This window comes from Betta splendens, chromosome 15 (assembly GCF_900634795.4).
Source record: "Betta splendens chromosome 15, fBetSpl5.4, whole genome shotgun sequence".
In the NCBI taxonomy this organism is placed as follows: domain Eukaryota; kingdom Metazoa; phylum Chordata; class Actinopteri; order Anabantiformes; family Osphronemidae; genus Betta; species Betta splendens.
This window is the reverse complement of record NC_040895.2, coordinates 14,971,428-14,991,349: the sequence shown is the minus strand read 5'-3', so window position 1 is coordinate 14,991,349 and position 19,922 is coordinate 14,971,428. Positions and strand designations below refer to the sequence as shown.

General features: G+C 46.6%; 2 protein-coding genes across 4 annotated transcripts; one reads left to right on the top strand and one right to left on the bottom strand.

The window, feature by feature from the left end:
* Positions 1-82: 82 nt before the first annotated feature.
* Positions 83-3,632, top strand: il22ra2 (interleukin 22 receptor, alpha 2). 2 transcript variants are annotated; one of them, XM_029127850.3, is made up of 6 exons: positions 83-1,353; positions 1,644-1,764; positions 1,871-2,052; positions 2,158-2,300; positions 2,659-2,816; positions 3,090-3,620. In XM_029127850.3, exons 1-5 carry the CDS (start codon positions 1,290-1,292, stop codon positions 2,806-2,808), a joined length of 660 nt encoding a protein of 219 aa, XP_028983683.1. In that variant the 5' UTR covers positions 83-1,289; the 3' UTR covers positions 2,809-2,816; positions 3,090-3,620. The 2 variants fall into 2 exon arrangements, with proteins under 2 accessions (XP_028983683.1, XP_028983682.1); XM_029127849.3 differs by lacking the exon at positions 83-1,353 and having other exon boundaries at positions 1,365-2,052; positions 3,090-3,632.
* A 146-nt stretch (positions 3,633-3,778) lies between these two features.
* map3k21 (mitogen-activated protein kinase kinase kinase 21) lies at positions 3,779-19,592 on the bottom strand. 2 transcript variants are annotated; one of them, XM_055502215.1, is made up of 11 exons: positions 17,593-19,592; positions 10,647-10,827; positions 10,377-10,525; positions 10,125-10,300; positions 8,877-9,117; positions 8,677-8,799; positions 8,213-8,308; positions 7,383-7,533; positions 7,020-7,114; positions 6,120-6,929; positions 3,779-6,040 (listed from the first exon to the last, which is right to left on the bottom strand). In XM_055502215.1, the coding sequence occupies exons 1-11, from the start codon at positions 18,383-18,385 to the stop codon at positions 5,685-5,687; spliced, it is 3,171 nt and encodes a 1,056-aa protein (XP_055358190.1). In that variant the 5' UTR covers positions 18,386-19,592; the 3' UTR covers positions 3,779-5,684. The 2 variants fall into 2 exon arrangements, with proteins under 2 accessions (XP_055358190.1, XP_029030942.1); XM_029175109.3 differs by lacking the exon at positions 8,213-8,308 and having other exon boundaries at positions 17,593-19,588.
* Positions 19,593-19,922: the final 330 nt, after the last annotated feature.

Below are 19,922 nucleotides of genomic sequence, written 5' to 3'. Positions count from 1 at the left end.
CCTGCAGCCTCAATGTTGACGTTCTCTAAATTGCTGTATGAGCCTATTACTCATAAGGAAGCTGACATTTCACTGTAGTTAAGCAGCCAATTAAATTCTGGGTTATAACTGTAAAACTGACCTAATATTTAAATGACTGTGCTCAACTCTGGCGTAAAGCTTCGCTCTGTGGAGGAAGATAAATGACATTTCAGCAGTGGACAATGTTCCTTCCCCTGAAACAATCACCTGAGTGTGAAGGGAGACGTTCATACAGATGTCTATTAAGTTTCCTTCCTCTTCGCTGTGTGTGTGTGTGTGTGTGTGTGTGTGTGTGTGTGTGTGTGTGTGTGTGTGTGTGTGTAAAATGCATTGTCTACAGTAACTGTCGATAATCAGACTTCACTATTAGAAGTGTGTAAATGTTTGCACTAGTTACATTACCAGAAACTGGCTACTTAGTCTTACACAATATTATATAATAGTTTGTAATAATTTACAACTGAAGTGTGAGAAGAGAAGTTGTATTTTTCTCTGTCTACAAGAACCTTAAATGTGATAACTCGTTTCCTGTGGTTATAGATGTTTCCAGTAAATGGTGCCGATGGTAGATAGTTGTCACCCTTCCAGTAACACACCGGTACAGTAAGTGTGTCAGGAAGAACAAAGGGCCGTTAGAATGAATATTTAGCTTTTGAAGAATACTATAAAAACAGTTCCACACAAGCTCTTTTGACACGTGACGCGCTGCTGGCGCCGCCGTTTGTGCTTTTTCTCTCTTTTTCTTTGTAAAAGGCCGGTTGAAGTGGAAAAATTGTGTTGTTTAAGAAAACACATCAATCACATCTAATTTAGTGTTATTTAAATGTTGAGCTGGATGATGGTCTGTTTTTTTTTTTGCATTTTTCTCATTTATTTCTTCATTTATGTCATTCTGTTGCAAACACTTGTAACGTGATCTTCTTCATCCACCTTCTTGATGCTAATCCAGGGACACTGAATCCCGGACCCTTTGTTGGTCCTGAGTAAAGTGTTTTTCCCCAACAAAACACTGTCACGTTGTTGTGCGACGTCCGGTGTCACAACACACAGAACACCTGTCTGGGACATTTGTAAAGCGATCCTTCTGCGTCACCAAAGCTCCTACGCATGAACCGCCTGACGCGTAGCTCTGAAAAAAAGAAGAGTCCTGGTTGTCTTTGTTCACAAATGTCACTACTGGAGTGGACGTGGTCATTTCAAATGGGAAGTTGGGCGCGTATTAAAAGCGGCGGCGTGGCCTGGAGCCGCCAGTCTTCAGCATCCACGCCATGACCCGCCTGCTGCTGGGAGCGCTGCTGCTGGGAGGCATCGGCGCCTGCGTCGCCGCGCATGGTAACGCTTCTCTGTTCACGACCTTGGCCTTGTTTCTGCACATCTGTCTGTTTAGTGACTGAAACTGATCACACAGAGCGGAAAACAGCTGCATAGAGAGGAAAAGTGACGTCATGAGCTTGTTCTTGCTTGTATAATTTTAGTTCAAACGTCGCCGGTTCAGTTTGTTGTAGCTTTTTGTGCTGCACACTTGTTGCGTAACTACTGAGCAGCTAATAGCGTATTGTCTCACTGAATGGTGCTGTTATCTAATATCGAGCTCCGCTCTTGATAATCGGTGCCTTCCTCAGTGCCAGAGGTGCTGGCTCCACCCAAACATGTCAAGTTCGAGTCTGTGGACTATAAAAATGTCCTGCACTGGACTCCACCGAGCAACTGCTCCTCGCTGCATTACTACGTCCAGTGGAAGATGTGAGGCGACGCACGCACTTGAACAATGTGCTGGAGGCTGTGCAGGCTGCACGGCGGTGCTTTTGGTACCTGTCTTACCTCTGGTCTCCCCTTCGTTGCCCCTCAGCTACGGCGAGCCTCAGTGGCTGGACGTGGACGGCTGTCAGGGGATCCAGAAGCACAAGTGTGACCTCAGCGCCGTGACCTCTGACCCCAGAGAGCGGTACTACGGCAGAGTGAGTGCCGCCTGCCTGACCTCCAGCAAGTCGGTGTGGGCGCTCTCCCGCAGATTCAACCCGCGCGGGGACAGTGAGTATTTCCACGCGCCGCCGCCCCTTTGTGTCGCCGCTTCCCCAAAACCGTAAAGTCAACACGGCGAAACAAAGAACCTGAAAGCGGGACGTTTGTGTGCAGCCATAATCAGCCCGCCTGAGCTGCGACTCAACGTCACAGAGGACGCGGTGGTGGTTCACGTGAAGCCGCCGCGACCCCTCGTCCGGAAGCTTCACCACCGCCTGCTCTACAGCATCTACCTCATAGACTCCAGTGGAAAGGAGGTAGGAGCACGCTCAAACACGAGGAAAGTACAACCTTTCACATGGCATCATGTGATGAATGTGATGTTTAGTCTTTAATCTGCTCAAAACCCTTGATTTACTTAATTCACCCATAATTAATAAATTACTGGTTTATATTTATAATTACCAATTCAGTCCACATACTGTTTAACATTGTGACCACAACTACTGTATCACTATGAAATGGAAGGGGAAGAGGAAGATTAGAAAAACAACATAAATAACAAGAATAAAAGGAGAACAAAGACAACAACATTTTTATTGCCCATAATCATTTGACTTCTGCTTTAATTGGAGTCCAAGGTAAACTGACCCTGCTTTCTGTTGTGTCCGTCAGGAGGCGTTTGAGTTGAGCTGCTGCTCTGACAAGCTGACTCTGAACCACCTGGAAGCCAGCGGGCGTTACTGCCTCCAGGCCCAGATCCTGGTGCCGCTGCAGGCCAGGAGCAGCGCCCGCAGCGCCAAGACGTGTGTCGCTCTACTCTGATGACGAAGGTTCGCGCGCTGCACTTCCCCCTCGTTATGTTCTGGTTGCACGCGGATGATGCGGACGCGTCATTCAGTGCAGCGACTGAATGAAAGTCAAATATAACAATCGCCTGACGTGGTCACAAAGAAAAGGCGAGGGAAAACGAAACCCCAGCGCTCAGTGACTATAATTACCTCACTCCACCCTCTTCACTATTTTTGGAGGGTGTGAAAACGTACCATTGTGTTGCTATGACGTTGGTGCAGCTCATTGATGCTTCTCTGCCGTCTTTGCTGCAGATCTCTGGCCCCACGACACGCTGGACGCCTCCTTCTCTACCTCGACGGCTGCAGCCTCAGAAATCTGTGCCAAACAGCGATGCACAAGTGGTTACAGAAAGCATAAAGGGGTGCGACGTGCAGGTGAACCTGGACACAACGGAGCGCTTTGCTTGAATTATCTCCACCTGCAGGACGTTGGGACTGCTCGTTCACCAGAACCACTTCCACCTTTGGGCCCACCTGCATCACAGAGTCTTTAAAACAACCAGGACCTTCACTCGACTGGACCTAAGTATCGACTAATATCTACAGTAGTTGCCAGCGTTGTATTTATGTCGATATATTAACAATCCTTTTTTTATGTAAATAAAGGTGTTCCACACTATTTTTTACTCCAGAAGATTTCAAACCATTTTCACTGCCAAATGTGTTTTTATCATGTGTCACGCTACAAATAAAAAACAAACACGGCTCATCGTGAACCTGAAACATGGGTTCCGATCAAATCTTGTTAATTGAAATCATTACACGTTAAGCCACATTGTTGAATGACACATTACACAATATGTGGTGAAAGAAGTGTAACAGTACTGTATACTACTATTACATACACTACCAGTACTGTATACAGCATACTGTATAGTGAGACTGTGATTTTTTTACACAATTCCACTGAAGTAATGAAAAGAAAACAAAGACACAATCAGTCTTGATTCAGACTTTATTTTAAAACTTTGACAAACTTGATACTCTCATGGAAATCAAATACTGTAATAACCAAAATGTTCACTGAAGCAGCTCAGTCTGACACAGCGACCGTGGCAGAAGTGTCCAATGGTTTAAAGGAGGCTTTGTTTGCTCGGAAGGTGACTCCCTGCTAGCAGCTACTTCATTTAGTGGGTTTGGTCCTGAAGCAGGCAGGTCTTAGTGTGGGTTCGTTTGGAAAACTGGCTCCGCACATATCACTGCTGCAGCTTTTCATAACGTTTGCTTAGATACGTTGACCTGCTTTTACCAGACAACCTTTTTGCTGACCACCAGCCATCATTTGTAACTGGATGACAAACTGCAGGAAACAGTACCAGTACAATCTATTTACAAATACCCATCATTTGCACAAGAGTACATCCAGTGATGTGGTTTTAAGATGCACCTTTGAATCCTGCCGATTAGCAGGGCCCTTAGAGTTTTCAGTTTACAGTCACAAAACACAGAGCATGGGATACTTCACATTCTACATCATAAGACGCCGCAGCGGTCTACACATCAGGAGTCGCCATCATATTTACACCATCTGGCGATTTGCCTCGCTATGAATGAGCCCTCTGTTTGTTCTTAAAGTATGCGCCACCTTTTTTGACGGATTTCTCCGGAACACTGGTTAAAAAAAACAACGGGAAAGTCATCAGACGACGGTTAACAATGTTAATTCATTTAGTGTTTTGAGAGACAGGAGGGACTGGAACTAGGCACCGTTTGAATCCTGCATAGTGAGACCTTGACACTGGCAACACAACTCATTTGCATACATTACACAATGTTTTCTCTCACACACACACACACACACACACACACACACACACACACACACACACACACACACACACACACACACACACACACACACACACACACACACACACACACACACACACACACACACACGGCATGTGTCACCTCTGTTTGCGCTCTACGTTTCAGTGGCACTTTCCAGCCAATCCAACATGATCAGGTTATAAACACACGAGGTCTTAGGACAAACTCGAATGGCTGAACCTCCTCACTGTGGCAGTGCGTCATGTTCAGGAATATTATCCTGAAAAGCATTTCTATAAATAAAATTCTTCATTCTACGCCGATTCTAAATTTCTAGTGAAAACCTGCATCTGTAAAAGGTTCAGGGCCTTCAGAGGAAACGTACGAACCCCTGCTACTGTGTGGTCCCGTACACAATCTGTCTCTAAAACACAAACTGCACTGCAACATTGCTGACCTTATAACAGTCATAGAACATTTTATATGTAATACAAAACCACTGCCAGCATTAGGCTGAGAGGGGGTGAGGATTATCTACAATCAAGAAATAATGATTTTTTTTGTTCCAACATTTTGGAGGGTACATGCATGACTCTCAGGTAAAAACATCTAAAAGTGTGACTGACATGGAATGTATGTCCTGCTGGTTGCTAAGGTAAAGTCTCTTCATATTAAATTACCTATAAAAATATATATATAAATAAAAAGGTGAGGGTACTGTGTTGCAAAAGCTGCAGCACCGGTCAACGTTTAGCTGCACTGACAGAACAAGGAAGGAAGAGGGCGCTACGAGAGGGAGAGCACAAAGATGGCAGTCAAGCACCGAGGATTTAGAGGAAGAGTTGCTGGTCCAGCTCTGTAAGGTTCTGCTCGCGAGTCCAAACTATGTGTGTTCTAGAGTAAAACAAGGCAGCATGTGAGGCCTCGTGGTCTCAGACTTGGTTGATATCACTAGCTTCTAGAGCTAAGACAAAACAGAAAGAGGCAGTTTGGTTCTAAACCCTCCAGGAGTTCTAGGCCAAAGGTTCTGCAGAAAGCTCTAATTCAATGGATGAACTATGACAAACACCCGACCACTTAGGAGAGGAACTCCTTCTCCAGCTCGAAGACCGAGGGCCGCCCGGGGGAGCTCTGAATGCGGCACAGCGGCACAGTGCAGTCTCTCTTCTGGCTCTCTGTGTCCATGTCCAGCAGGGAGCAGCCCCCGCCCACCTCCGGCGACAGCACCACGCTCAGGTTCTGAGCCGTTTTCTCTCCAGAGTAGTGGCCCAGGGAGTAGCTCTTGTTGCGTCCCCGCAGCAGGGCCCAGGGGTGGGGCTTGGCCCGGAAGGACACGGGCCGCGGTCTGGAGAAGGCGTCACCGCCAGAACCCTTCTTCTCCTTCTCCTGCTTCTTCTGTGTGGAGGGTGGAGGCAGGTTGGCCGGTCCATTCACTGGAAACAGAAGGGGATGAAGCTGTACATTTTAGCACAAACATGAAGCATTCCGCCTTCTACGCGGCGTGTTACTCACTGCTGTGGTTGGTGTATTTCTTCCTGCGTAGCCGCGGCCCTGTGTTGTGGTTGCTCTGCTCTGGTGTCTTGCTTTGGGTTTGCGTATTAGCTGCGGTCTTGCTGCTCTGGACTTCTGCCGGTGCATCGGGGCCCTGACTCGAGGGCTCCGTGTGGTGATTGACTACCACAAGTTCAACCTTTCCGGGACCGGGCACTGAGTCCTCGGCCTCCGACTGTAAGAGACACTTGGTGGAGTTGCATTCCATGATGGCGGACATGGAGATGAGATTGAGCGGCTGCGCGGCGCTGTGGTTCGACGTGGACTCGTCTTTGCGCGGTCGACCCCCTGGCGGCGAGGTGCTGCGTCGGAATCGCGTCGCGCGCTGGAATAACCCCTCCTTCTTCTTCTTCTCCTTCTCCTCGCGTGGCTCACAATCATCGCCGGGCGCCGAGGTTTTGAGCGCCTCCCTCACGTCATAGCCGAGCACGAGCGAAGCGAGCAGCGAGCCGCAGCCGTACAGCACGGAGTCGGTCTTGCGGCGCGCCGAGGCCCGCTTGAGGCTGTTGGTGGGGGTGAGCTGTGGCGTGGTGGAGGTTGAAGAGGTGGATGTGGTGGTGTAGGGGTCATCTGGGGTTTCTGCTGGGCCCTGGCCCGCGGTTCCGACCCCAGCATCCCCCGGGCCACCGTGCCCTGCAGCGCTCTGAGGCGGCTGCTCGTCCCGCCACAGAGGTAGGTCGATGTACACCTGGTTGGGGAACTTGAGCTGCTTTGGTTTGGAGCTGCTGTCAGGACACTCCTGGGGAAAACCCTCGTCTTTCCCGGCTCCCGCTGAAAACGATGTCAACAAATGAGTCAGGGGCAGATTTTTTTAGGACTTCATGCAAATGTTCATATAGAACTGATTAGATTTCAACTCACCCTGTTCAGCAAACAAGGCGGCGAGTGGGACAGACTTCTGGGACTTCACCAGGCTGGTGGACCAGGGGTTACTGCCATCTGACAGAGGACGCACCCTGAAAAGAACCCACCACAGAAAAGACATGAAAAAGACTGTCTGTCTGAAACCTTGAGCCTCAAAGGTCTTGGCTTGAATACTAAGGTTAGGGATAGGAATCTACTAGGGGAGAGGCAGAGTAGGTCAGCTGGGTTCACTGGCAGTAGCTGTGACATTATCTTGTGTTTGCTATGTTGATACATTGGTGAGAAACCAATTGATTGTCTATTTCCACCCAGCTGGTATGACTAGCAGTGCACGTTGGTGTGTGTGTGTTTACATTCTACCTCTCAGCAGCAGCCGGCCTCTCTTTGCTCTGTACTGAACTGGGGCCCCAGGTTCTTCCTTTCTTCTTGATTCCCCTTTTCACGTCATCAAACTCCTCAGGCCTGAAGAGGGAGCTGCGGCCCCATGTACGATTGCTCTCGTCTTGAGTGACTGATGACACAGATGTACCAAGTGTCACCACAGACTCAAACAACTGCAGCCTGTTCACCATAAAATCAAAACCCTGATGTACATGTATATAATGTTCTGCCAAGTATCTGTCCAATCCATCCGGACAAGTTTTAATTGTTTACAACTACCACAGCTGTGACAAACACCAGAGAGTTCAGGAGATTACTTCACATGATCATTGAAAAAAACACTCCTATTATACAGATACAGTCACTTCAGCAAGACTGAATTTAAGAATCCAAAAAGCAAAAACCAAACCAAAAAGAACTTGACAAAAGGTGTGGGTTAGTCATGATACTGAGGGGAGCTAGGATCCACCAGTACCAGGGCAACAGGCTAGGGCCAACATACCAGCAATGTCAGTGTGTTTTAAGAAGCATCAAACATAATGTGACAGAAAGAGCATTGGCCCAAGTCTGTGGCACAAAGATCACCACTGTCGCTGAAACATTCGACAGACCACCTGTGAAAAGAGGAGTTAACCAAAGTCTTGTTAAACTCCACACATCAGCAAAAACTGTCCAATCAGGATCGACAACCCGCTGATGGGAAACTGTGAGGTGTAAAACTTTAACTGTTAGCCAAACATCACATGCCGCTTAGTGCTGTTAGCCACCGAGTCCACACCCACGCCGCATGAGCGCAGCCAATAGCTTGCCTTCCCTCCTCAGCCCAGAGGAGGCCGTGAGCTCGCTGGTCAGATCAACATCCTGATGGTAAACATACAAAGTGTCCCTCCGCGTGCGCGACGACACTGAGAAGTCAAACACATGCTACGTTACCTCGTAGAACACAGCGAGTTAAAATGGCAACACAAAACAATTGAATCTGCATCTACACCATGAGTCCACTCCGAACAAAGGACAAAGGTTCAGAGCCACAACCTGCACCGGCTCAGTGACAGGATCTCCCGTAAATGCTCAAAAGGAATTTGTTCCCGTTATTGCAGGGGCGTTGATGCATGATTAACAACGCTGTTCAAACAACTGTCCGGCGGCTGGCGGCTCTGGAGCCTTTGTCACGCGGCCCCTTATCACGGAGCGAAGCCACCGTTGGCATGTTTCCAGCTCCCCTTCAAACCTCATACCTCAACATATTCTTAACAATGCGGGGTTCACTTACGCTGAATGGCGCGTAGCCGGGGGATGAGCGTGGGGCTGCTGGGAGGAGAGGAGCTGGTGCTGTGAAGGCTTCGCCTCTTGTCCATGGAGGGCGACGCCTGCACGGTGATCTTATGCTGGAAGTCTGTAGCGCGACAAGTGGGAGCATGTGAGTCAAACGTACGTACATGCAGCCGGATGCTATAGTCTGATCAAACGCACCTGAGGGCAGGCTGATGCGGTTCCCGTCCTTCAGTTTGAGGCGGGACCGTTTGAATTTGCCTTTCCTCTTCTTCACATTGGGCTTGTCCTTGTTCAGCTGGAAAATGAGGATGTTGAGCTCCCTCTCCAGCACGTTAATCTCCCGCTCCGCCAGCTGCTGCTCCCGACGCTTCAGCAGCTCCTCCTGAGACTTCTGCTGGAGGGCGGCACGCGTCAGCTCCTCTTCCCTGGAACGGAGCTCCTAGAAGGAGCAGACGGGAGTGAATACACACTGAGGAAATCACATTATTACCTGTTAAAACTAAATCATGATTCAGACAATGTGATGGAAGAGGAGTAACTATGAAATAACTAGTAATAATAGACACAGGTGGGAAACATCTCACGTGGAGGAGTGTTTTCTTTGATTTAGAGAACTCCCTGTGTGACCAGTTTCATAAGATTACTGCCTGCTGTTTCAGTCTTGTCTCCTCCCATGGCTTACTTCCCCTTATTTCCACTTAATTGCCCTGAGCTGAATAATAATAATAATAATAATCCTTACTGGATGACTTCCGTAAAGCTGCTTTACAGTCAAGCCTCTTCAGCCACCCACCTCGACTCAGATTAGTGTGGGGGTGTTTCCAGCAAAACTGCTGATGTCGGGGCTAATTCTACAAGTGGCCTTTTGAAATGTGGGATGGGAAAATGCGGGGTACTGTAGGACACTGTCTTTTTCATCGTAATCAAGTGCACATCCAGCGCAGCGGAGTTTTAGTTCACAAAGATAAATGAATATAAAATGAATGAAATAATGGATAATAACATGATAAAAAATATGACAGGTCTAACAACATCATCACAACTTTCATTTTTCATGTCTGCGTCTTCCAGTCCAGCTCTGTGTGCTGATCCGGCTGTTTCTCCAAACACTAATTAGCCGTCCTCCTTAAACCAGCGATGGGAGTCTTAAACAGGAAGCAGCTTAAAGTCTTAGTAAGGGGAAATACGCTAAGGCACCTCTGACTATGACTCGTTCTGCTAAACGCATGATTAGCGTCTTCACTGAAAGCAACCAGTTAAACCTTTGATTCAATAAATCCGTCCCAGGTGATGAGCGCGTTTGACTCTCAACAGCAGAACAGTTTTAAAGAGCACGACTGGAGAACCGAACATCTGGCAGCCCTTACAGCGTGTACAGTGGTTTCAGTCTCCCCACATGTCGTTGGTTTTTGGGATGCATTTGTGGGCCTCATCTGTTCCGCCTACCTTCTCTTTGGTCCTGAGCTCATCAAACATCTCCTGGATCTCCACGCGCCAGTCGTCCTGCATGCTGTGGAAGGACTCCTGGGGCATGGTGGCCATCACCGCCTCCTCTATGGCCGACAGCTGCTCCAGGATGCAGGAGAAGGAGGGGCGCACATGTGGGTCCTGGTCCCAACACTCTGGACACAGTAACACATTACATTAAGTTACTATGACGCACTCAGACTGTGGTGACTATTACTGACTGTCATTTACCTTCCATGAGCTTGGCAAAGGGCTCAGGACAAGTGGAGGGGATTGGTAACGTTAACTTATTGACCGCCACGCCATAAGCTACAGCCAGGCCGTCAATCCCTCGGTACGGCACCTCCCCTGTTAACAGCTCCCACAGCAGGACCCCATAGCTGACGCACAAACAGCGGAATCAGAGAAAGTGAACGAGCAAGAAAGAACGTTTTACCTACAGATAAATGAGGAATGGTGCTGGGTTTACCCCAGGGTGTGTGTGGGATGTGTTTGTCATACCTCCAGACGTCACTGCCTTTAGAAAAGAGAGATGACTTGATGACCTCGGGGGCCATCCAGGAGTAGGTGCCTGCCGCTGACATTTTTGTGGTTTTGTGCCACTCCCTGGCCAGGCCGAAGTCGGTGATCTTCAAGGTCTTCCTCCCGATGTCGTCATTCTCAATTATTTCAAGTAATAAAACTGAAGAGAAGACAAGGAAGGGACACATTAGAGTGATTTGGGAGAAAACCGGGAGTGGATTCAAAAAAAAACCACAACAGATACATGAGGGGAGAGAATAAAAAGTGATGAGTCACTGAGGGAAAAGAAAATTCTGAAAGACGGGATTTGGCTAAAAGTGACGGGTGAGGAGGGAAAATCAGTAAAAGATAAAGGGAGACACAAAGAGTGGGGGGCAGGCCAAGGAATGATAGCTGATATTCCACAGGGCCACCAGCGGTATGCGGGTCATTTATTACTGTAGAAACACAAGGCTGACAGAGCCACAAAGCACCTGTCCTCAGGTCCTACAGGTTTTACCCTTTAAAGGCAGTCAGAAGCCTTCAGACCTGCCTGTAACACTACACCTGGTCTGAGAGCCTGGTCACAGCGAAGACACAGCCCCAGCAGGGGAAGCCACCTGACTCTCTAAATCTGTTGTGTTTAAAGCTCTCAATAATAATTGAGATAATAATAATTGAGATACACTTCTATCAATGTCCTAGTTTTATGCTGATAACTTGTACTTTGTTATTTTGTTTAATGTTGGTCAGCTTTTTGTTACTAAACAATCTGAGACACGTTCTCCTTTCTACTGCTTGGAAAGTTAGGACCAAGGACAAGCAAAGTACAAAGTAGTAGAGACATGAAGTGCATTAACTTTTCCCTATAAATATAAAAAACCTAGTGTATTTCCTGACACACTGCTCACAACTACAGTAGTTTCCCCCATGATGTTGTGTAGCAGTCAAACACACTCTTTGATCCAATGATCCTCCAGATCTTGTTTTCAGAGCTCGTTTTTGCCTCTGCCAACGTCTCCTCACGTTACAAACGGTCCCATTTCATTATTTACATGCCGCGCTACCGGGGCAGCTCAATTCGTACAAGCTGTGCAGGGAAACTAAAGCCAGCGAGTCCAAACGGTTACATGTTACGTGTTCTGACACATGCTGTTCACTCTATTCCAATGATAACAGTGTGGACGCTGCAAAACGCATCAAGGCATTACCCGAGGTTCACATTTCTGTATCAAAGTTCCAGTTTGCAACAAAGATTTAAGATATTTACTGAATGAAGCAGGTTTGCTGCATCACTCACTGACCTTAAACTTCTCTTCTACATCATTAAAAAAACTGATAAACCACATGCACACAAACAAGCCTTCTGTTCAAATCGGAATCATAGTTAAACAATGTGTCTAGTCATTTCATAAACCTCCCGATAGCCTTTACAATTCACTTTGATAGACTGTGGCAGGACTGAACCAGATCTGCATAGAAATTATTCTATGAAATTCTAAGGATTCATAAACTAGAGCAGACATGTGCAACTTCACTGGGTCTCCACTAATAACAGGGACACTGGTGCCATTACTAGCCTAGAGCACGGAGGGGATCCTCTGCCCGAGATGCAACAATAGGAATTCCATTACAAACAGGTTTCACTGCACCAGTGATATACTCCTACTTCCTGTCAAGTCCCCTCTCAGTGATTCCATAGATTCCTCCCAGCAGACTGTGGACCTGTGACGGGTTAGTTACACACGCTAGAACAATAGTGGTTTTGGGATAATCCCGTCTCTGTTGATTGGCCTATAGAATATCACGCCAAAAACGTTCTTTGTAGCTCTGTGATACTTCAGTGTCAGCCCTCTAGAAATTTCTGATAGAAGACCTAGGTCCTGTCTACATGACTCCCTGCTGACGTTATCCTGCAGAAAAAATAACATATCCATTGATTCTATTGTTTGGCTAATAGAATCAATGCATATTTACATGCATATGACCAAGCCTTCAGTATGGGTGTCTCACTCAGCTGTAGTGAGTACTGTTTTACTCCTACACATAAGGGTAAATGCATGATTAGATATGACATGTTCAACAACGAGGGGGGAGGGATTGCCAACATAAGTGTTATTGTGCATCCCATTTGACATTTTGAAGGTGAAATGGTCATCGTAGTTACAGGTGACTGGCCTTAAAGGCTACGATGTCTGCAAAGGTTATAACTCAGACTCCCTGTTTTCAGAACCTCTACTCCTTCTTCTCAGTATATATTTCCTTACGCTTTTGAAAAAAAAGTGTTTTGAAGCGGACAACAGTGCAGCGCAACTAGAGCTGGACGTGCCTCTAAGGCAGACCCCACCCTCACGCCAACCCCCATTTAATTCCCCTTTCCAGAGGTGCATCTTCAGGCAGACCCATCTTTCATGACGGGACAGTGGGAAGATCAGAAGCAGAGCTGCTGCCGTCAAAGCAGGTCCCACGCTTCTTCCCATTGTTCTCCCCCCTCTAGGTAAAAAGGGAAATAACACCTTTTTGGCAAAGATGAAATATTTCTTCTATCCCGGAAAAGTCATGTACTCTAATGAAGCCATTCAGAAATTCTGCAATGTTCTGGGAGATGCAGGCCAGATGCATTAAAAAAACATTTACACCTACTGAATGTTATTTTATGCACATCATAGAGTGAACAGAGATACTAGTTAATTTCCAGCATAGTCCTGGGGATTTTCAGTTTTCTTAGTAGCATACCTAAATACTGACGCAACATGGCTGCTGTAAAGTCCAGCCTTCTAACTTGATGTGGCAGTATTTTCCTAACTGTGCCAACAGACTAAGCATGAGAGCAGGAGGGCTTCCTGTAGTAAGCAGAAACAAGGCCGCTGAGCATTCCCTGACTGGTGTGTGTCCCTCTCTGCTGAAATGAGAGTGCCCCCAAGCATTCTGGCTGATGGGAACAGGATGAAGGCTAATGCTTGGCTAAATCCATCTATCATGGTCCCATCTCTCTGGGTCACCCACTCCTTTACCGTCCTCATCGTCTCCTGGTTTGTCTCCATTTAATCTTGGATTAAATGTAACCAGGATAATTAAAACATAGAAGTAAAGGGTGTACGACCAGTACCTTTTCCTGTAATAGCATCTATCAATGTGCTCGGCAGCTACGGAGGGGATTGGTTAATTCGGAAGGCAGCCCTACTCAGCTGTGGGCCCTTTTCCTTTTCACCCTGCCCCACAACAATAGGTGCAGTCAGGGAGAGGTCATAAAAAACACAGTGAAAGCATCTCTACTCCTCCTCTCTCCCCTCTGCCCATTCTCTCACCAGAGAAAAGACAGGCAGTAACTGTCTGTGTGTCACCAGGGGTAATTGTGGGAAGCCAGGGAAAAGTCGGGCTTTGGTAACTTGTCCTCTTGTGCTATTTACTCCAGAATTAAAGCAAGACAAGACAAGATATAAAAGGGACAAAAATTCTCTTTGAACGTTATTTGCCTTTTTCTTTCCGTGGTGTAATTATTGGAACCTGGTAATAAAAACAGGGTTTCAGAGCCTTGTATTGCTTTTCCCGCAGAATGAAAACCTTGGTTGTAAATTATGTGACTTAGGTGACAACTTGATTATGGAAATACTCCAGCAAGATTTTACTGTCAAATAACTTGTCAGTCAACTTAATTGTTGCAGCTGTAATGTAGATAGTTGCTAAAAAAAAGGTATGAACTACGTGGCTGATTAAAAGGATTGAGATCCACCACGACAACGCTCCTATTTTTTAAACCTACTTCTGTGTTTTGTGCTAAACATACTGGGCCAGAAAGGAACAGGTGCACATGCTACTAGGTCAAAATACAGTCACTCAGTCATGTTATGGTTCTAAACTCAGCATTCATCATACATATTTTAGGAGCCGTAGTGACAAAATGAGTGAGCTGAATACAGAATGACTGGCACACAGAGAGGTATGAAGATCTGAACACAGAGGCAGCGTGATAAAGTCTAACAATAGCTGAAGAATGGTGAGACAATGCTGTTGTGCACGCTCCAAACAGACCTCCGTCAGTTTCAGTGGCGTTCAAGCACACATTCCTGGCATACTACTGCTCTCGGCAAGATGCAGGACTCCAAAGTTAATGTGGGTTAGGCAAACTGGCTCAGGGCCAGGTTTCACTCTGATTTCTTGCTTATATTTACTGCGTTATAGAAACTGCAAGTCCCAGAGCAAGAGAGCGTTTGAATGGAAATGCAGTGATGAGATGATGACAATGAAAGAATGAAAGATACACTAGAGCACGCTTTCATGACACGGCTGTCACTCTTCACAAACCCTACGTTGAAGAGTCGCGCTAGAGCAAAATATATTCCACAGAATCATTTCGATGACAGTGGCGCTCAGGGTGCAGCTACACAACTCACACAACACCCAACAAATTCTTTGTTAGTTGGTTCTGTTAAGGGAGTGGAAACAAAAAGCTTTGGCGTTGGCTTTTAAAGTTTGAAAATTGTGCTGGAGGAAGAGCAGACATAACAAATAATGAGGCGCAGCAGAAACAAAAAGGAACATGGGAAGAAGGTAAGTAGGAAGAAAAATAACGAAGAAGGGAAACCCCCTCGTTTTGTGGCAATAAAAGAGGACCGCTGCTCTCTGGGAGATTAAATATGAACGGAACAAAACAAAACGAGGGCTTTGAGACCCTCTGAGTCCTAGCCATTCTTCTGGCCACAGTAGCCTAGCAACCACTGCTTGACCAGTCCATTGTGCAAACGTATGTTACGCTTTTATCCCTCATTAGCAACATTCCTCCCTGCAGGCTGGGATTTTACAGATTAGGTCGAAAAACACAAAAGAGATTGGGCAAATCTTGCTGACTTCCAACATATTACTTTACAAGCTAATCATTGATCAAATAGCTGTATGTTTGTCTGTGTGGAGCGTGTGTACACTGGAACTTGATAAATGACAGGCTGAATTGTTGAGTGAAGGTGGGGAAGGTGTTTTCTAGCCTGTGCAAAAATGTCTGTTTTATGTTGATGAGAAAATTGCTGTAATGAAACAATCTGATGCTTTATAACAGAAACAGACAAGCACATGATTATTATTATAAATAAAAGCACAGTATCAATTTTCTTTTCTCCCTGTGTGTGTAATTCCCATCAATTTTAGCCTTATTGGATTTACTAATGCATGCATAACCATCCAACAGCAGTACCAGACTAGCAGATGGGACAACTTCTCTAAAAAGCTGCATTATTCTAGATTTTCTCTTGAAAAACAACCCACACCACAGACCACAGGGTGCCATGTGTGTATTTGTGTGTGGGAGTCTTGTTGTGATCTCACTGCTGTGATTTAAAGTAAACAGAAATTATTTTAGTCCTCATTTAGGTTGTATATGGGTCATAAATGTTGACTGCTGAAAAAAAATGAAAACCTAAATGTCTTATTTCATTGTGTGAAACTTTCCTGTTCACTCCACTACCTTGCAGCCCCCCTTGTTTCATTCAAATAAGCTAATTGCTAAAGAATTCAGTTTGAATTCCCTCACTTCACTTAAAGCTTACACTGTCTCTAGGTCACAGTGAAGTGGCAGGACAAACACAATGACTTGTGTTAGAGCACTGTGGCTGTTCGGGGTAGTTTGTTTGTGTATGTTCTTCAAACATCCGATTAGCTCCAACACTAAAGAATGTAAATCTTTTCTCCCCATCTGCCCTATAATTAACATAAATCTTAACGCTACAGCTGTGGATCTGTTCTAAGCTAATCCTCACATGGCATAGGTGGCATCTTATGTCTGTAGTACTGTTTTATAATGTGTTTTTACAATATAACAAACACCAAAGAGGACATTATCTAATGTGAGGATCTAGTTTAAACAAAAATTTATTTACAACTAACAAGATGCTGATTTTCTGTCACGGTTGCACTGTTATTTAGCAACTGAAACTATATCTGTGTAAATAGGTCGTGTTTGCAAAATATGTTATAATCGTAATTATAAACATGTAACATTCATACAATGTATAAAGTAATATTTGTGCATAGTGTATGTTACAGCAAACTAGCCACATCTGTGGAACTAAGAGGGGCTACGTAACATTTCTGAATCCATAATGTAAAGGTCTGTCTACATTTATAACCAGAGATGGACATCAGTAGGGCGGAGCTGCTGCCCACACGGCCTAGGCTGAAACATTCAGTATGGAGTTTGGAGCCTTATAACACACAAACACACCTGAGTTGAACTATTTCTCATTAGGTGCTGTCCAGTCCTGGGAAATGCTTGCAGGATTGTTAACTGAGCCCAGTTCTAAGTGCAAATAAGTCTACATGGTATACTACTGTATGAATGAATTCAATCTAAAACGCCAGAAGTCTATTGTCTCACGTACGCCTCTAAATACAAGCACACGGAGCAGCTGCAGCTGTGCATGCACAGTCCCTGCCGGTGAAGACTTCACTCCTGCAATATAAAAACTTGAAATTAATAGATTTTGTATAGTGACACACAAGCAGGTTGTCTGAGTGCCTTCGTTTGGCCCCGGTCCTCTGCCGTTAGCTCTAGAAGGTAGGAACGGTTATGCATTTAGTAAATCACTGGCTTTATTTGAACAACATGTCAGGTCGGGTTGGAGAGGGGGTTGGGAAGGTGTGTGCGCCTCAGAGGATGAGGGGTGAGGGAGGTGGGGGCCATCCAGCTGAGCAAACTGACTTCATTTCACGTCCTCTCGATGGCATCCCCCACAGTTTCAACCACACACATTTCCCACCTCTTTAAATAAATTACTGTGTGTGTTATTACGTGTAACTTAAAAGGCAGACCCTAAACCAAAGATGGACTTTGCTCTAGTACCACGAGATGCACGGTGGTCTGTGGGTGCAACAGGTGGATGGATGCACATGCAGGTCGCTGCTGGTCTTCATATTTCATGCAAACACACATACACACACTCTCATCTTTGCTTACTGTTGCTAGACTTCAGGTCTCGGTGAATTATGGGCACCACGGCCTCCTCGTGCAAATAGTGCATCCCGCGAGCAATCTGCACAGCCCAGTTGACCAGGATGTGTGGAGGGATGCGTCTTCCGGTCAGGGCGCGGTTGAGCGTCCCCCCTCGGGCGAACTCCATGACCAGGCACAGGTTCGGCTCCTCCAAACAGACGCCCTCCAGTTTTATAATGTTAGGGTGCTGCAGCATGGAGAAAAGCTTCGCCTCCTGTTTAACACTGCCGGCAGTTGCTGTTATGTCCTCGTCTGGGTCTTGTCGAGCCGCTTTCACGGCGACCTCCTGATCTTTCCATGTGCCTCTGTAAACTTTGCCGAATCCACCAACGCCTATGATCTCCTCTAGTACCAGTTCACTGAAGGGGATCTGGACGGGCGGGCTCGGGACTCGCTCTCGCACTCCCACGGTCCCACTCGTGGCGGGGAGACGGTAGATAGCAGGTTGGTACGTGACGTAGTTGGAGGGGAAAATTCCGACCCGGTGGTTGATTTTGCCCGTCCACCAACCCTCGTCCCCGGAGATCGCAGCGTCCTTGGACAGGACCTCCACCACGTCCCCTCGCTTGAGGCTGAGCTCGTCCTCGCCACTCGCCTCGTAGTCGTACGCGGCCGTCCACAGGGACCGAGTGGGGCACAGCGGGGCAGAGTGAGCCCACGCACGTACTGAGGGGGGGTCCGTCCAGGCATTATCCCCGCTCCCACCGCCGCCCGGCCGCCCTTCACCGTTTGGGAAAGCGGCCTGCGAGACATCCATTTCTCGGTGGCCGTAGCGGCAGCATAGGGTGGAGAGCTTTTAGATCAAATTAAAACTTCTAAGCTCTGAAACGTAACGTTGTGGGGTCAGCATGCTGTCACATTAGCGAGCTGTAGCCGATGAGAAAAGTAGGGAAGTCCCCTTCGTGTCCAAAGTCCCGTGAGAGACAGCGTCTACCACCATGTATCCACGTCGCCACTCCGGTAACAGTGTAGGGTCAGTAACGCGCTAGCCAGGCAGGCTAAAGTTAGCCCAAATACTATAAGGCTAATGTCAACACTTTACGAGCTTAGTGTCCAAACGGAAGGCAGTCTTGGACCCGAACAATAACGTATAAAAGCAATCTCAACTTTAGGTTAAAAACGTGATCCTCGAGTCTGCTCCCACTCGATGCTAACGTGAAGCTGCTAAAGTTAGCCGTCTGTGGATGGAGCCAAGTTACCAAGTTTTCGCAGGTGCCACAAGAGGTGCACCTGCACCGTCCTCCGTCCAAACTGGGCTCCGAGCGCCAGGGTTCTCTTCGGAAGTGGCGAGAAAGAGTCATGTAGTCACGGAACCCCGCCGTGTAAACGTCGCTTACTCGTTTGCGGACTTTTTACAGGACTTTAGACTGCGCTCCAGACTTTTGGCTAACGCGTTAGCTTAGCATAGGTCAGCCCGTTGAGTAGACAGTGGGAAAAGTTGCTCCTCTCGCCTTCAAGATCGCTTGTTCCAAAGCCTGGTTCTCCTTCGCGGATGGGAACAGCAGCGGGCGGCCGTGCACGCGGACTGCACCTCGAACATCCTGGACTTCAACGCAACAATGGCAGAATAAAATATGTCAACTTCAATCAAAACAACCCCCCATCGCCGTCGCCACCAGACGGAGTCGGACAGAGCCGCGGCTCACAGAGGACCTGGATAAACGCTGCCGCTGGAGTCGCTGCTGGCCGTGAGACGCGCTGATTGGCGAACTCCGTGACACGTGACCGCCGCCGCAGCAGCGAGGGGGCGGAGGGAGGAGCCATTGGAGGAATGTGTGGGGAGAGCGCGCCTTCAGGGAAATTATGGGAATGCTGGAGTCTGAATGGACCGTGTGACAAACACACTTTTCTCCTTAAACATCTGACGTGCGGACGAAAAATCTCACTGAAAGAAATTCCATTGTAATAAATTACCGTGAGAATGTGCATTCTATAACAATGACTACTTTAAGTACATTCAGAATTTAAGTTTCCAGACCCTCTCGTACTACTACTACTACTACTGCTACTTATTATAATAATAATAATTATTTTTTTATTAATATTATTTTATTAAACTAGTAATAATAAAAACAATAATTTAAGCAATATTAGCCTTTGGTTATTCCTATTAGTGTATTGTAAATATATGCTATATTGCCCATGCTTATGTACAAAAACCTGCATTATATCCACACGTGTACATTATATTATAATCCCACATTTTATTTTTTTAATATACCAGATGACTGACTTACCCATAAATAGCTTGAATGCTTTTGTGCGCGTGTAGGCTTTTGCTGAAGAAAGGGATA

Bases quoted from the DNA above. Each gene is read 5' to 3' on its own strand.
- map3k21 (XM_055502215.1), bottom strand. From the start codon at position 18,385: ATGGATGTCTCGCAGGCCGCTTTCCCAAACGGTGAAGGGCGGCCGGGC. The intron at 8,800-8,876 runs GTGCGTTTGATC...GTCGCGCTACAG, and splicing joins CCGCATCAGCCTGCCCTCAG to ACTTCCAGCATAAGATCACC. The intron at 8,309-8,676 runs GTAAGTGAACCC...TTGACTTCTCAG, and splicing joins CCGGCTACGCGCCATTCAGC to TGTCGTCGCGCACGCGGAGG.
- il22ra2 (XM_029127849.3), top strand. From the start codon at position 1,671: ATGTCAAGTTCGAGTCTGTGGACTATAAAAATGTCCTGCACTGGACTC. The intron at 2,053-2,157 runs GTGAGTATTTCC...GTTTGTGTGCAG, and splicing joins ATTCAACCCGCGCGGGGACA to CCATAATCAGCCCGCCTGAG. The intron at 2,301-2,658 runs GTAGGAGCACGC...TGTGTCCGTCAG, and splicing joins TAGACTCCAGTGGAAAGGAG to GAGGCGTTTGAGTTGAGCTG.